The sequence below is a fragment of the Eretmochelys imbricata genome, chromosome 18, assembly GCF_965152235.1.
Source record: "Eretmochelys imbricata isolate rEreImb1 chromosome 18, rEreImb1.hap1, whole genome shotgun sequence".
NCBI classification, from domain to species: domain Eukaryota; kingdom Metazoa; phylum Chordata; order Testudines; family Cheloniidae; genus Eretmochelys; species Eretmochelys imbricata.
In genome coordinates, this window is record NC_135589.1 from 13013280 (window position 1) to 13027834 (window position 14555).

Below are 14555 nucleotides of genomic sequence, written 5' to 3' on the forward strand. Positions count from 1 at the left end.
TTAATAAACTCATTTGCAGACATCTTTTTGAAATGCCCAGCCATAATATTACAGCAAGCGTCAAACTGATTCCTGCTTTAATTCACTAAAACATAGTTTGCGCTATCTGCTCTACAATATGTAGGGGAGGCTGCTTCTCTAAGTTTTAGCCACTTATTTCCCCCATATTTCAGCTCCAGCTGTATGTAGCAAAGGTGGGACCAGCTGCTTTTATTCAACTGAATTGTTGGTCCTCATTTGAAGACTGTTTACTTGGGATTTTAATTTATATTATTTCCCTTACATGTTCGTTAAGATACTTATTAGCCTTCAACTGCACATGCTCATCAGAGGTTCCTGAATCCATCCCAGATGAAGATGGCACTGTTTCAAATGGTAATGACATTTATGCTAAATTTCATATAATTTTCTTTCCTTCTTAGGTCTAGCACACTATGAATGCTGAACTTTCAAAAAGCTATTATGCTTGATTTGATGACTTCCTTAATTCTATGCCTTTCTGAAACATTTGGTCTTGTTTTCTCAAAAAACAGTTATTTCCTTTGTCTGCCTTTCCTTGATGAGTTATAACTGATGTCCATGGTAGTTCTACAGCATAGTGCAGCACTTCAGATGTTCCAGGTCAAATTCTGATCTTGATTACACTAGTAAAAAGCCAAATCAACCACAGTAAATTACTTCATCTGTAGGCTTGTAAATCCTGCAACAAGTATACATATCACACACCCTTCTCCTGGATAAGCCTAACGAAACTTCCTAAAGGTGTGACAACACGCAAAATGCTACAGCAGCACAGCTGCTGCAGAGGTGCCATCGTGTAGACACCTACTACAGGAATGGAAGGGGTTCTTGTGTCCCTAGTAAATCCATGGCTCAGAGGCAGTAAGTAGGTAGCTCTTGGTGTCTGCTTGACCAGGGCTTTGTTCTCCTTCAGCACCTTACACTGAGGTTCTGGCTGCACTTCTTCCCACACCTCCTCATTTTACACACTGCATCTGTGGCAATATGGAGTTGCAAGATCTCTTTGTCAACCCCCTGCTGGCCAAGATAGCCCTCCATCACACTAGGAGGAGGAAAGCTGGGGAGCAGGCATGTTCTGTGACTGTGGGGTCTATTTCTTGTCCCTTATCCCAGTTGTTCTCAACCTTTCCAGACTACTGTACCCCTTTCAGGAGTCTGATGTGTTGTGTACCCCCAAGTTTCACTTCACTTAAAAATTACTTACAAAATCAGAACTAAAAATAAAAAATGTCTCAGCACACTATTACTGAAAAATTGCTTATTTTCTCATTTTTACCATATAATTATAATAAATAAATTGGGGTGTAAATATTGTACTTACATTTCAGTGTATACCATATAGAGCAGTATAAACCAGTTATATGAAATTTTACTTGATATTGACTTCACTAGTGCTTTTTATGTAGCCTGTTGTAAAACTAGGCAAATATCTAGATGAGTTGATGCAACCCCAGAAAGACCTCTGTGTACCTGCAGAGGTGTACCACTGGCAGGGGTTCTTTGCTCTGTGTCCTCTGGATCCCTGATTTTCAAGCTTTGACATCACTCCTGTTGAATGTGATGTGAGCTGTAGCTCAGGAAAGCTTATGCTCAAATAAATTGGTTAGTCTTTAAGGTGCCACAAGTACTCCTGTTCTTTTTGCAAACATAGACTAACACGGCTGCTACTCTGAAACCTGTTCTTCATTTGTTGTCCCCAGTTTTCAGTTGCAGCATGGGTCCAATGGCTGCCCCACTTTGGTTGCAGGGGGGGAGCTAGACATGCCTGTTCCATTACCCACAAATAGTACCAGGGCTTAGGTCAACTTAACTTAATCACATAGGGTGTGAAATTTTTCACAGCCCTGAGCAATGTAGTTAAACCAACCTAATTTTGTAGTATAGACCAGCCCTGAGTTCATTCTAATGAGTCATTCTGTTGATGCTTGGATGGGAAGAAGTGGAAGAAAATGCACATGTGTCATAACTACTATTTATATAGACTAAAGAGTGAGGTTTCTATTGTGCTTTCCCATTGAAAAGGGTGGTCAAACAATAACCCTTCTGCATAAGATTCCACTGTGGATCAGTCTTTTGTATTGAATACTGTCAATGTTTAATTGGTAATGAAAAGAGGTGCCAGGGCTCAACCAATTGTTTTACATTCCTAACTGATGCAGCAAGCCCAGAGGTGCCAGGGCTATGAACTGTCAAACCTAGAGGTGTCAGGAATCAGCCCTGGCAAAAATTAAGCACTGAATACAGTACTCAAAGAGAAATAGCAGTGAGAGATTTCTGCCCACTTAGACAAAAGGAGCCCTCAGGGCCGAGACAAGATATACTTGTAATTAGTGAGGAATGTATTTGACTTAGTCTCAGTTTCAATCAATGAAGGATGGATCCTCTGTCTTCAGTTTGCACTTTTCACATTTTAATCATCAGTCCTAGATCTGCATGAGATTGCTTATAGTTTCAGGCATCCTTAGCCCAGGAAGGAGGTGAGCCACAAGAGAGAAGAGACAAATCTATCAATGCAAATATCTAATTTGGAACAGCTGAATGGGAACTAAGAATTTTTCCATCTCTCCTTTCTCCAAACACACGTTCAGAGCCTGTCAAGGTGAAACCATGACAATTTGAAGATCATGCATTAAAAACAAACAAGCACATTACTGAATATGCCTCTTCCAGCAAACTAATGATGAATTCATAACTCTTGCAGAGCTTTTCTAATGGTTTTAAGCAATAAACCTTTGATAATTAGATATCTTCCCTATTGGAAGTAGTTAGATGAATCAGTGTTTACACACAGAAAATTAATTAGGCCTTATCTTTACAAAAATTGAGTTTGTGAAAGGGACATTCCTTATTGGACATCACACAGTTATAGCAGAACCCAAAAGCCATGACCAAGTGTGATGGTAAGTGCTCCTTCAAGGGTAGCTTTTTTGTGGGGGTTTGTTTTGTTTTTAAAGCCCTCAGTGTCAAGAGTTATGGATAAATCAGCCAAGAAGTGATAGAAAAGACTTCATCCACACGGCCCAGGATTCTCCATCTCACTAGCAATGCAGAGAAATACTCCTCCCTTCACATTTTTTCCTCTTCTCATTTATTCCACATCTCTCAAGGATCTACGTTGTGGCTGGCTGAAGAGGCTGAACAAGCCTCTGTTCTTGAGCCTGTCCACCTCACTCCCTGCTCAGCTATGGAATGGATGTGAAGTGGCGTGAAGCTCTCCCAGCTGGGAAAAAGAGCCTTAGCTTGAAGGTCCCACAAGAGGAGAATCGGCATTTATGTTTACGCAGCTTTTCACGTCTAACTGCTTTTCCTCTGGAACCCTAAACTGATTATCAGCAAGATTTCCAGCAGCAAAATAGCCATTCCCACCTAACCATTCCATCCTTTCCCCTCCTTCAACAAGCCACTGAAAGATGGGGAGACAGAAGGTTCCTTGCGAATGTGTATCACCATTTATTTTAGTTCAAGAGTCAGGAACTGAACAGAGGACACTGTCAGCAAAAAACAAAAGAAACAACTTTTTTTTTTTTACAGGCTTAATTTTAAAACACTGCGGTTTCAAATCCTTTTTAAAAAGGAAATTCAAGTATCTTAAGCAGGGGGCAGTAATACAAAAATCTTTTTTTTGTTGGTTTTTTAGTTTTTCTAAAAAAATTCTACATTTCCTGCACCCTTTTTGCTTTGGTAAGGCCAAGCCATGGATACAAACTGGTACGCAACATAAAAATGACCCCCACTCCAAATTACAGGCTCCAAGAATAAAAGGATCCACTCTCCGGAGACAAAGTGTCACGGCTCAGAACTGTCACTTAGCATACTATGTCTCCGGCTTTAAAAGAATTTATTTATTTCTTTATTTTAAGTCACTGAAGTCCTGGCATTCCCAAACACCTCCTTGGTAGCAGCTGTTTCAATATGTTCTATCATAAGGCTTTTCAAAAATACCAGAGCATCAAGATTTTCTCTATTCAACACAAAGAAAAGGGACATCTCAAAGAACAACTTAAAATCCGTGTGTCAAAAAATTTTTAAATTATTATTCTTGTGTGTCAGCTAACACCAATTAAAAAACAAATATGCGAATATGTATAATATAAAAATACGATCCCAAGATTAACACTTTGTTGCAGGCACAATTATCTCACAGAATATGTTCTCCTGGGGGCAGGGGAAGGACTATTTTCACTGTGGAGTTTTGTTTTCGTTTGCATTACAAAAAAAAAAAAAAAAAAAGACAGCAGTGCAGGTTTTGGGGGGAAAGGGGAGGGAAAAATGTTATTTTAGCAGCAAAGTGTCCAAGGTTCTAACCACAATCAAATTAATGAATATCTGGCTGTAAAAAATAAAGTTGAAAGGATGCTGCCCTGATCCATTCATTTTTGCTAAAATAATTCAGCTGTAAAACCCCCAAATCGTGACATATTGAAGGACTTTGTTTTGTAACATTAGAAACTTGCTAATTTGTCCTCCACACTATTGACCATTGTTACCATTTAAATATATGTACAAGAATTAAGCTGCTTTTCTTCTCGTCCACATGCTTCTGGTCATTATTACAAGTCAGTGGTGGTGGGCACCCTGAACCTTAATTCCGTCTTCAGCTTCCAATGGATTATATGCACCATCATCACTGCATCAATCCATGCCCTGCTCTTCTCATTGGCCTTGGCGTGCACTGCAAGGGAGTTTTTAATGATCAGTGTTCTGCTTGTCTCTCATCCAGGCTTGGATTTGCTCTTTCAGTTCTGGCACTTGGAATGAAGAGAGAAAAGAATTTAAATAGTTAATGTGAAATTTGTGAAGTTATAGAAACATTAAACTGTGAAACAACTATGGGACAAATAGTGCTGTCCTTTGGTTAGGACAGAGAATGAAGAGGGAACCCCAGAGCTCTATTTTCTGTGCTGGTAATGAATTTGCCATGTGGCTTCAGGCAAATCACTTAATCTCTCTCTGCCTCACTTTATCTATCGACGAAGCGAATGTAATATTTACCTACCACTATAAGATGCATTAGCCTAAATGGTGGGAGCTCTGGACTCATTCAGATAAAGAAGGGAAAAATACAAAGACTGACCACAAAGAATAAAACTTAGAAATTTTCTGAGAGACGCGGGGCCAAAGCTGAGAGTGGGGAGGGCAGAACTGGACTGCTGCTCTATCCAGGCTATGACACTACCCTACAGAAGTCTGAGACATACCCAAGGGTACAACCCTCCATCAATAAAAGGCAGAGCTACCTGGTTCTAGCATGTTTTCTGTCAGTGTCTGCCGATTGAAGGGGTCAGTGGAGGAGTTCAGCAGGTGTCGCAGGATGATTGATCTGTCCATGATCGTTCCAGACGGCAGCCTCACAGGGTCGGTCATAAGAGTGTCCATGAGTGGATCTGAAGGGACAGATGAAGCTTATGTAATTAAATTAAAGAAACAGAGGGGAAAAAAAATAAGTGATTTCCTGATGCCTCACAGCGCAGAAGTGACCTGGAGAATCTCTCTGGATCATTGAGGACCAAATACATTATTGAAGTGACACAGGGTACCCCAAAGGGAGGAAAAGCAGCGTTCTTAGGTGTCTCCTGCCAACGGATCCAGAACTGGAGTGAAGATACCATCAGATTAGAGCTCATAGAGGTGGGCAACTGCTGCTGGAAATGGGGAATTGCTGGGATGAAGGCTACCCTAGAATGCAGAGCTGGCCATTCACATAAACTTCGGAAGGAGAACAAAGTGTAAAGTGCGAGCATTTCACTGGGCTCTCAGAGATCTTGTACTGTTTTATGACCCATGTTTGCAAAGCTGGTCTAAGCACATGGCTAGGTATGAATAATGCAGTCCCTGAACAACTTTGCTCTCTTCACTCAAACCTGAACTGTTATCACTGAATTGGTGGAAGATTCAGGACTACAGAGAACAGTAGGCTGTTTCCATTAGAAATCACAGGTCTAAATTATACATACCTTATATATACTTTAAGCAACTGCACTCCCCCAAAAAAGTTATTAAAAAAAATCAACCTGCCTCTGAATTCATCTGGCGCATCGCTATAATCGATTTCTGCACGGGCATTCTTGGCAACAATTTCCTCCACTTTCTCTGCCAGCAGTTTGAATTTTTCTATTGCTATCGTGGACTTGATTCCAGCCTTCCTCATCTTTGAAATAACCTCCTCAAATAGCTCTTTGCTGTAGGACCTCTGCAAACAAGCAGCATAAAGAGAAAATGTGAACTTGTGACACCTTTGCTCAGTTACAGCATCTAACGATCTTAAAACACTTTGTAAAAATAAACTAATTAAGCCTTAACACGAATGTGAGGTAGGCAAGAGGTATATAGGGATCACTTCACTGAGCACTGAAACGTAGCCACCTCTGGGATGGAGTGCAACTTCTGGACCACTGTGTATCTACGTAGGATAGAAAATGAAGAGTACTATATCCAATTGGAGTTGTAGAGCAGTTTATGGAGGCCAAACTTAATCGTCAGAGTTGGTGTTTACTCAGAACCCCTGGGTTACCACCCTTTCTTTTGTGACACACACTATGAACACAAGTGGTATATTTTCTCTTTCATCTAAAAGGATAGCAGCTTCAGCTACACAGGCTTTCAGAAGGAAGAGTGTCATCGACTGAATCACCACCACTCTCACCCAATCATTTCTTTTAGGTATTCTTCCAATACTGGATTCATCCCAACCCTGATTTGCTTGTGAGATGATCATGGCACAAGGTGATGCAGTAAGGAGGAATAGCAGTGTGCCCAAATCTCCCACCCTGCCTTGCAACAGTGGGATAACTGATTAGAATAGAGTCATCTTTTTCCACAAGGCACAATACGAACACAAACAAATTCGCACATGTTGGTGGAAACATCACCTATAGTTTGGTTTTTCTGAATTATTAACTGCTATAATTATTGCCAAGGGTAGTTACATGCCATGCAAGTGTTGGGATGTGGGAATCAGTATGACACTGGAGAAATCTCGAAAACAAGGATGAAAGCACAGAGTATCTAGCCCACCCACCAGGATGATACTGGTAATCAGGTGCATTGGGAAGAAAAATATCAGATTCACCAGCTAAAAATGGGCATGCAGTTGCTATAGGGGATAGGCTGATGATCTGTTTATCTCTGTGACGAAGTGGAAGACAATTCTGGGAAGGGACAGAAGAGGAATGATCCTTAAAAATCCTGCTGCAAAAATCAGCAAGAAGGCTCAGTGAGGGAGTTGGTACCTGCTGGGAGCCTGCCAGTTTGATGCACCATGCAGCACACTGCAGGAACAGCAGCACACTGCTTCTAGAACTGCGCAGCTACACCGGCCACAGGCAGAACGCATACTTTACAGCTTCAACTGACTTACGCATCAGTTTAATCAACAACTGAGAATAAAGCTATATACAAGAACCTTTGCAAACTGCTCATGTTCTGGAGACTATAAAGCCACCTACATGTACCTTCAGAGTGCTGGGCTTTGAAATAAGCCTTTTAAAATTTATTTTCATAGTTTCAAAAGCCCTCTTTTAACCAACACCTATTTAAACTACACCGTATGAGACTGAGTTAAGCAACAAACACGATTTAACATACTGGGTTTTAGGAGTTGCTGTTTTCTTTGGGAATTTGTTCTAAACACAGTGGTAATTCTCTACTCTGCATTATAGATCTCACTGAAACATTGTATTCAATGCTCAGGACACAGTGTGCCCACCCAAACTCCATGCCAACCTGGAGCGGAGAACATAATTATGGCACTGTGCCTGGGGGCTGGCAAAGCTCTTCAAATTTCTTCTACGTACTAGGACTGCAAATCAGAGATCCATCAAAATGCTTTAGAACATCTCTGCCACATACAGGCAACCTTTTAGAACATACTTTTTACCCAATCGCTATTACAGCATCATGTGTTTTCTTGGATTTTCCTTCCTCTTATTGCCAAGACACTAGTCACTCCCCCCACTTTTTTTTTTTAAATGAGAAGCCACTTTATGTTATCCAACATGAACTCATTTGTACTAGTTACAACTCAAATGCACAGCAGCGAGGTGGGGACAAACTAAAATAAAGCATATTGGTGCAGGAACGGGAATAGTGTTAAAGGGACACTGTCAATTTAGAAGTTATAGATAGCTAACAAAAGGCATCTTTTTAGGTACATTACTGACACCATGTGAGATCATCAGAATGGAAAAAGCTTAAAAATCCAATTTACTTTTCTCTATTTATGCTGTTTGCTTCCTGTATTTCTCAGCCGGGGGGGGGGGGGAATTAATCAAGCCACTTGCACAGTTCTGCTGCTTGGAGGTGCACACTCAAAGGGGAATATTTACTTATTTTAAAACCATTTCAATCAGAAGTCTAAGCAGCCCTAGAAACATTTCTATTGGTCTTTGGATTCTGAAAGCTTGGCTTTGTACAAAACAAAACCCTGGACCAACATTTGTCCTTTCAACTCTCAAACAACAGGACACAAGGTTACAGATGAGCCATAGTTTACCTATATGATCAATCACACACACACACACACACCACACTATTTTATAAACATAGAGGTGTCACTCTAATGATTATTGTTGGAAGGAAATATGTTCTAGAGGAATGAGCCTAGATTTGTGAGAAGAGGCCCTTAGATCACAGTTCCAGTTCTGCCAGAGACCATCTGTGTGGTCATGACCTCGGGCATGATCAGAATCACCCTTGTGCCTTTGTTTCCCCTCTAAAGTGGAGGCAATACTACTATTACTCCTACCTCATAGGGGAGGCTAAGCAGGTAACAGTTAATGTTTGTAAAATGCTCTGCATATGTAAAGTGCTACATATATTCTATGAACAACTATGTATTATTTATATAGCACTATAGGTTTGCAAAGCACATTATAAACATACCTATCTCAAAGGAGAAGAGAGTGCCCATGCAGAGATTAATCATGGAAAGTAAATTGAAGGAGGTTGGTTGGCAGTGCACAGGTAGTGGGCAAGCTCTTCCAGAAGTGATTCTGGAAAGCTCTGCCAGTTCTGTTTGCCCATACCACCACCATACCCACCTCTCTTTCTGGAGCTCACCTGGTCGTCGGCAATTGCTTTAGCGAAGCGAGCACAATCTAACTGCAGGTAAATATCAGTCAGTTGGTCCAACAGCTTCTTTGGTTCAAACCCATATTTTTCAGGGTTTTCAACTTTCAGGTCACGGCACTTGGGGCCACACAATTGCTGAAGGTTAAAGTTCAGCATAGCAGCCAATCGTGGACCAAGTTCCTAGAAGGTCAAAATAAAGTACAAATGAAAACGAGGAGGCACTGGGGAAGGGACACCACCTTAAGGCCCACATGCATCTGGCTCAGGAATTCGAGACTATGATTTCTCTTCAGGAAGACTGCCACCGATTTCATAAGTTTCACACGGTGAGCCTTTCCTCACTGCTATCTCCAAGCAGTTATACTTATATCCAAACTCAAGTATTCATCATATGAAGTAGAAAACAATGCAACTTTTACAGAACATCTGCCCAAAAATACACATTAAAAAAAAAAAAAACGTGTAGGTAATATAATTCCAGGTGGTGTTTCTGCTGGTGACAAGATGAAAACATCACATGCCTACATCCCTCTTCAGAGTGCAACAATCATGGTGACTTTTCTCAGGCCGGAAGGACAGAAACCGTCTCCACAAACATAAATCCTAGAATGCCCTTCCTACCATCCCATCTTGGCATCATTGTAACATGCTTGTTATAATCCAAACACAGAGGGAATCTGTGACTTGTCTAAAAGCACCATTAACATCTCAGGGACTAAGGAAATGCATTTTATAGCACCAAATCATTGCTACCAATAATACATATGCTTAGAATTAGATTTCAGTGCACTGTGGATAACATTACAGCTTATCTCCAGGATTTTATCCAGTAAAGAAAATGAGCCAACCCACATATTAAAGAAGCTGGAAACCAGCCAGGAAACGAGGAACACTAGAGCAGAACAGTTTATACTTACAGGTCTGAGGAAAGGCTTCTGAACTTGCTTGGTAAGGATATGGAACATATCAACAGTTTCTGTTGCCAGGGCAAGATACGAGCGAGACACACGCTCATCCTGAGCAAGCTGAGACTGCCGAGCCTGTTGCTGGTCCTAGAAAATAAACATGCCACAATTACAAGTCCTTATAACTCCCTACTCAATAGCTAAACAGACATGAGCTAACATCCTTTTGGCCGGAAGCAGAGTGACAGACTGTGGTTCAAGTTGTATTAAGACGCTGCTCCTTTATTTAAGGTACAGCTCCCCTTCAATAGCATGTCGTAGACAAAAATCTGGGGTGGTGGAGGGGTATAAAAGTGGATAGTATCAAGGCTGTAAAGTGCTGTATCACTCCAAAAAATGACTGTACAAATGGTATTGTGGTGGGGTCCCATGTTTAGCGAGTCTCACTGATTCCATATCCAATTTGCTCAACATACAATTAAAAGGGTGGGTTGGGTTTCTCCCCCATCCCAAATACCAGCACTGCAGAGTCAGTGTTGGAACTGAGAGTCAGGCTGGGTTTTTTCTGGCTTGTTCATTAACACAGGTAATAAAGCTTCTAAAATTGGGACAATTCTTTAGATGTGCCAATTCACTCCTTCACCTAGTAATGGCTCTGCCATGCTAACAGGAGTAAACTGTCATAAAGGCTTCAGAAGAGCAAACCTGATTCTGACTGAACACATGAAGCAGAAGCCGTGAAGGTGATTTTTTAGAGAGTCATTTTGCTGACCCAGAACTTCACTTTGAATCTTCTTTCTTAATTACTTTTACGGGAAAGAGATAAGGGCTCTCAGATCCACACATCTTTGAAACGTAAATCAGAGACAGTCACGTGGATGAGTTATTGCACAACTTTCAGCTCTGAACAATTAGCAGCAAGCTCCTACAGGACTGTCAGGAGTTGAGGTCATGCTGTTTGACACTTGAAAGGTACAGTTTCTCTAGATTTGAAACATGACTCATGACCTATATGTCACAACCTATTAATGATCTCCAAATCTTCTATTAAAACTACTTGACAAAAGTGCTGGAGAATACATTACAGTGAACTATTCTGCCCTAGCTGTGGGCTGGACTGGAGGACAAACAGAACTGTTCCAACTCTAATTCCATACAAGTTGTATGGAAGAACATTATTTACAATCGTACACTCAGTCAGTATGACTTCAATTATCAACATGGAATATAGATGTTCCTCATATAAGGAGTTCCACTAGGTGACAACAACAAATGTGAGAACAACACTAAGTAAGTGAAGTCCAGAAGGAAAGTTAGATCTAAAGTGAGGAACAGTAAGAATTGGACCTTTGAGAACTTCATCAGCCAGGGAGCTATCCCCCCACCTGCCAAGGGCTAGATCAGCCTCTGCTGATCCAAAATCCCGAGAGAGAGTTCTAAATGTTAATTCCATACAGGGTGCTGTGTTGGAGCCACTTCTAGATTGAAACAAAGACAAAGTAGTTTTAATCAATACAAATGTTATAAAAATAGCACAAGAGCTGACCAAGAAATGGTCTTCATTTCCAGACCCATCAGCTTTTACACTATCCTTATAATATTTACATACTAAAGCATCACTCTTTACAGTCCCTTTGTATAGCATTATTCATATTTTACAGCTATTGCTGCAATATGAAGAGAAGACAGTGTTGCTGACTATAGCCAAGTGCAGTTGCCAGTTTAATATTTGATAAATCTTCTGTCAGGGGATTATATCCTGCACTTGTCAATGGACTGGACTCTAATCTAAAAGGTCGTTTCTATCTCTAACTTTTAACACACTACAGTAATTTGTATTCTTCCCACTGTGACAAACACCACAGACATCAACACGTCTGCAACTAGATAATCCATTGGAACTACAAAGTGGAACTTGAATCTTCTCCTTCACACATACACGTGCAGACACCTAAGCACCAAAGATTACAACCATGCAGAATATTTCCACCACTGTATGCTAAGTGAATCCCAGGACAACTGCATACAGTCATTTACTATCCTAGTAAATGTTAAGTTTATCCAAGACTATTTAAGAACAGAATAATCCAGCTGCCTACTTTACATTGGGCTTTAATGCTCTATTTTTTGCCACCACTGTTTGCACTGTAAGGATTACCCACTTCCAAGATTTGCACTCATGTGCTCTATCTGAGGCAGCTGTCCACATTCTTGTTGTATAAAAGTTTTAGGATAACTAACGCTTATCTGTATCAAAAGGAGGAAGTAACACTGCAGGGAAAATACAAACTTTAGAACATTCTTATCTGAAAGGAACTCTGCAAAATGGATCTTCCCTTTCTATATATCTTTTTTATTTCAGATTATTTTTGAAATCAATAACCTCAGTATAAAAATATCTGACATTGGTGGGTGAATGCATACAAATATTGTATAATGACATTGAATCCTGAAATTTATTCTCTTCCTTTCCATCCCAAAGCCTGCTTTGAGCTCAATACATTAGAAGAAAAAAAGCTCTTAGCTGGAACAGTTCTTTGACGTGAACTCAGCTGGTGGGCATCTTCCAGAACTTCCTTTGAAAAAGGATTAAGCGCCTCAATTTCCCCATTTAGCATTTTAAATACACCATCTCTTAAAAGTCTCATATCCCCTCCCCCGCAATGCCAGCCCTGATGTAGCTCTGCAGCCTGGATTCTCTTTCAGGAAGCAGTGCCCAAAGTGACCCTGGCCATGGTAGCAGCAAGCAATGCCACCTCCAAGGGCAGCTCTGCAAGAGCAGCTCTTTGGTGCTACCCTTAGCCGAAGAAATCCTAGCATAAGAAAGAAAGGGGCACTGGGGAAAAAAAAACAACATGCTCACCCTAGGCAGCAGGTCCCACTGTTCTTTGTTCTTCATCTCCTCTTGAACTTCATGGATCCGTTTTAGGGACTCCAGACTCTCGTCCAGCAAGAAAGTGGTGTCGTTTATCAGCATGTTGATATAGCGAACAAACTGCTTCCCAGAGCTGGAAAACATTGAAATGCCTTTGTCGCTGCATGGTACAACAGGAGCATTCAATCCAGAACGCATCTCTCAGTCTGGAGCACTAGCAACATTCCCTCTTCATACCACAGTTTGAATAATTAATGCCCCCACTCTACAGGCCAGATGAACCAAAGTCCAGAGGCACCCTATATTCCTCTGTGTTTAGAATGGCCATAGTGGAAAGGCCTAATCATGTAAGCTGGGACTGATCAAATGAGGTATCCTTCCCCTTCCTGACCGTAATAGCAAAGTAAGAGCAAGAGAAAGCCTAAACAAGAATAAAGCAGGAGGAGGGAAAATCCGTCTTCAATGGACAAAACAGCTCTTGTTGGCCAGTGACAGAAACATTGTCAAATATCTACGAACTCACAAGAGAGGCCCAAATAAACATCACCACAGTCTGGAAATGGAATCTGGGACAGACCAGCAGGGGGAATAAAAGAATGAAAGGGATAATCCCTGTCTCTGCACATTTGTACTATAACAGGATGACAGACATTAACAACTGGAAACGAAGTTAAGTATGCTCAGAAAAATACACAGGGGTTCCCAACTGGGATCACCACCATGAGCTCAGGAAAACACTCAGAAGAAGCATAAGGTACCAGCTAAGAAAGACTAAAAGAAAAGCATTTTCCAGGTATTTGTGGCATAACATGACCAAGGCACGGGGAGAGTGCAGAAGATGTGCCCTCCAACATGACAGAGAAGCAAGCATTATGCACATCAGCATAGGGAGGCACATTTGAAAATAAATACTGGGGGGAAGTTTTCCTCTTGCACCTACGGATCTTGTATATTTTTTTCATGTTCTGAAGCTAAATATCTTTGAGTAGTCTGGCTCTTCAGCTACATATCCTAGTTCGAGGGATCAGCCTCAGATCCTTACTCCAGTGGTCTCCACACTTCAGAAATCCAAGGCAAGTGTCTAAGCAGTTATCTCTGGCATTTACAACATTTTACTCACTTGAACTCTTCCATGAAGGTGCCATGATGAGCTATGTTCTGCCAAAGGCTTTTGAAAATGGTGCTGATATGGTAGCGGATTGTAAATTTGTCATAGAACTCGCTGGTGGCTCCAGTGTGCTCAACATCTGAGAAGAAAATAGAAGACCCCAGTATTAAAACTAGAACCCCATCATCAAAATTTCCCTCCAGTATCCTGTGCTGATTACTAGGTATCCATATACCACACTTCCCACCCCCTCAATCTAACTGGTCAGGTACAGCTGAAAGCTGCAAAAAAATAAATCACATCTGTAAAACTCCAGCTTGGTCCCCATTTAAAAGGGGCATCATTCACTTTATTTCTCAGAATCAACCTTCCTTTCAAAGGAAAGCAAGTTTCATGATGTAGCATTTTTGGAGGAGCATACCTTACATACTACTTTTATTCCATGTTTAACAAAAACCCCCATTGTTTGGGCTCTCCAATGTGTGAGATGGTAAAGACAAATAATTAAAGTGAATATAGAGATCCATAAAAAAACTGGATTACTGAATACAAAAATAAAAAATCTCTACCTCAACAT

General features: G+C 40.9%; 1 protein-coding gene across 4 annotated transcripts in view; it reads right to left on the reverse strand.

Moving 5' to 3' along the window:
• Positions 1-3447: 3447 nt before the first annotated feature.
• UBE4B (ubiquitination factor E4B) overlaps positions 3448-14555 on the reverse strand; it is a 64314-nt gene continuing 53206 nt past the window's right edge. For all 4 annotated transcript variants that reach the window (XM_077837150.1, XM_077837149.1, XM_077837148.1 and 1 more), the window contains 7 exons: positions 13991-14117; positions 12859-13003; positions 10008-10142; positions 9079-9270; positions 6037-6211; positions 5259-5405; positions 3448-4769 (listed from right to left, as the gene is read on the reverse strand). In XM_077837150.1, the coding sequence (XP_077693276.1) occupies positions 4708-4769; positions 5259-5405; positions 6037-6211; positions 9079-9270; positions 10008-10142; positions 12859-13003; positions 13991-14117 (983 nt within the window). In that variant the 3' untranslated portion in view covers positions 3448-4707. The remainder of the gene's footprint in view (positions 4770-5258; positions 5406-6036; positions 6212-9078; positions 9271-10007; positions 10143-12858; positions 13004-13990; positions 14118-14555) is intronic.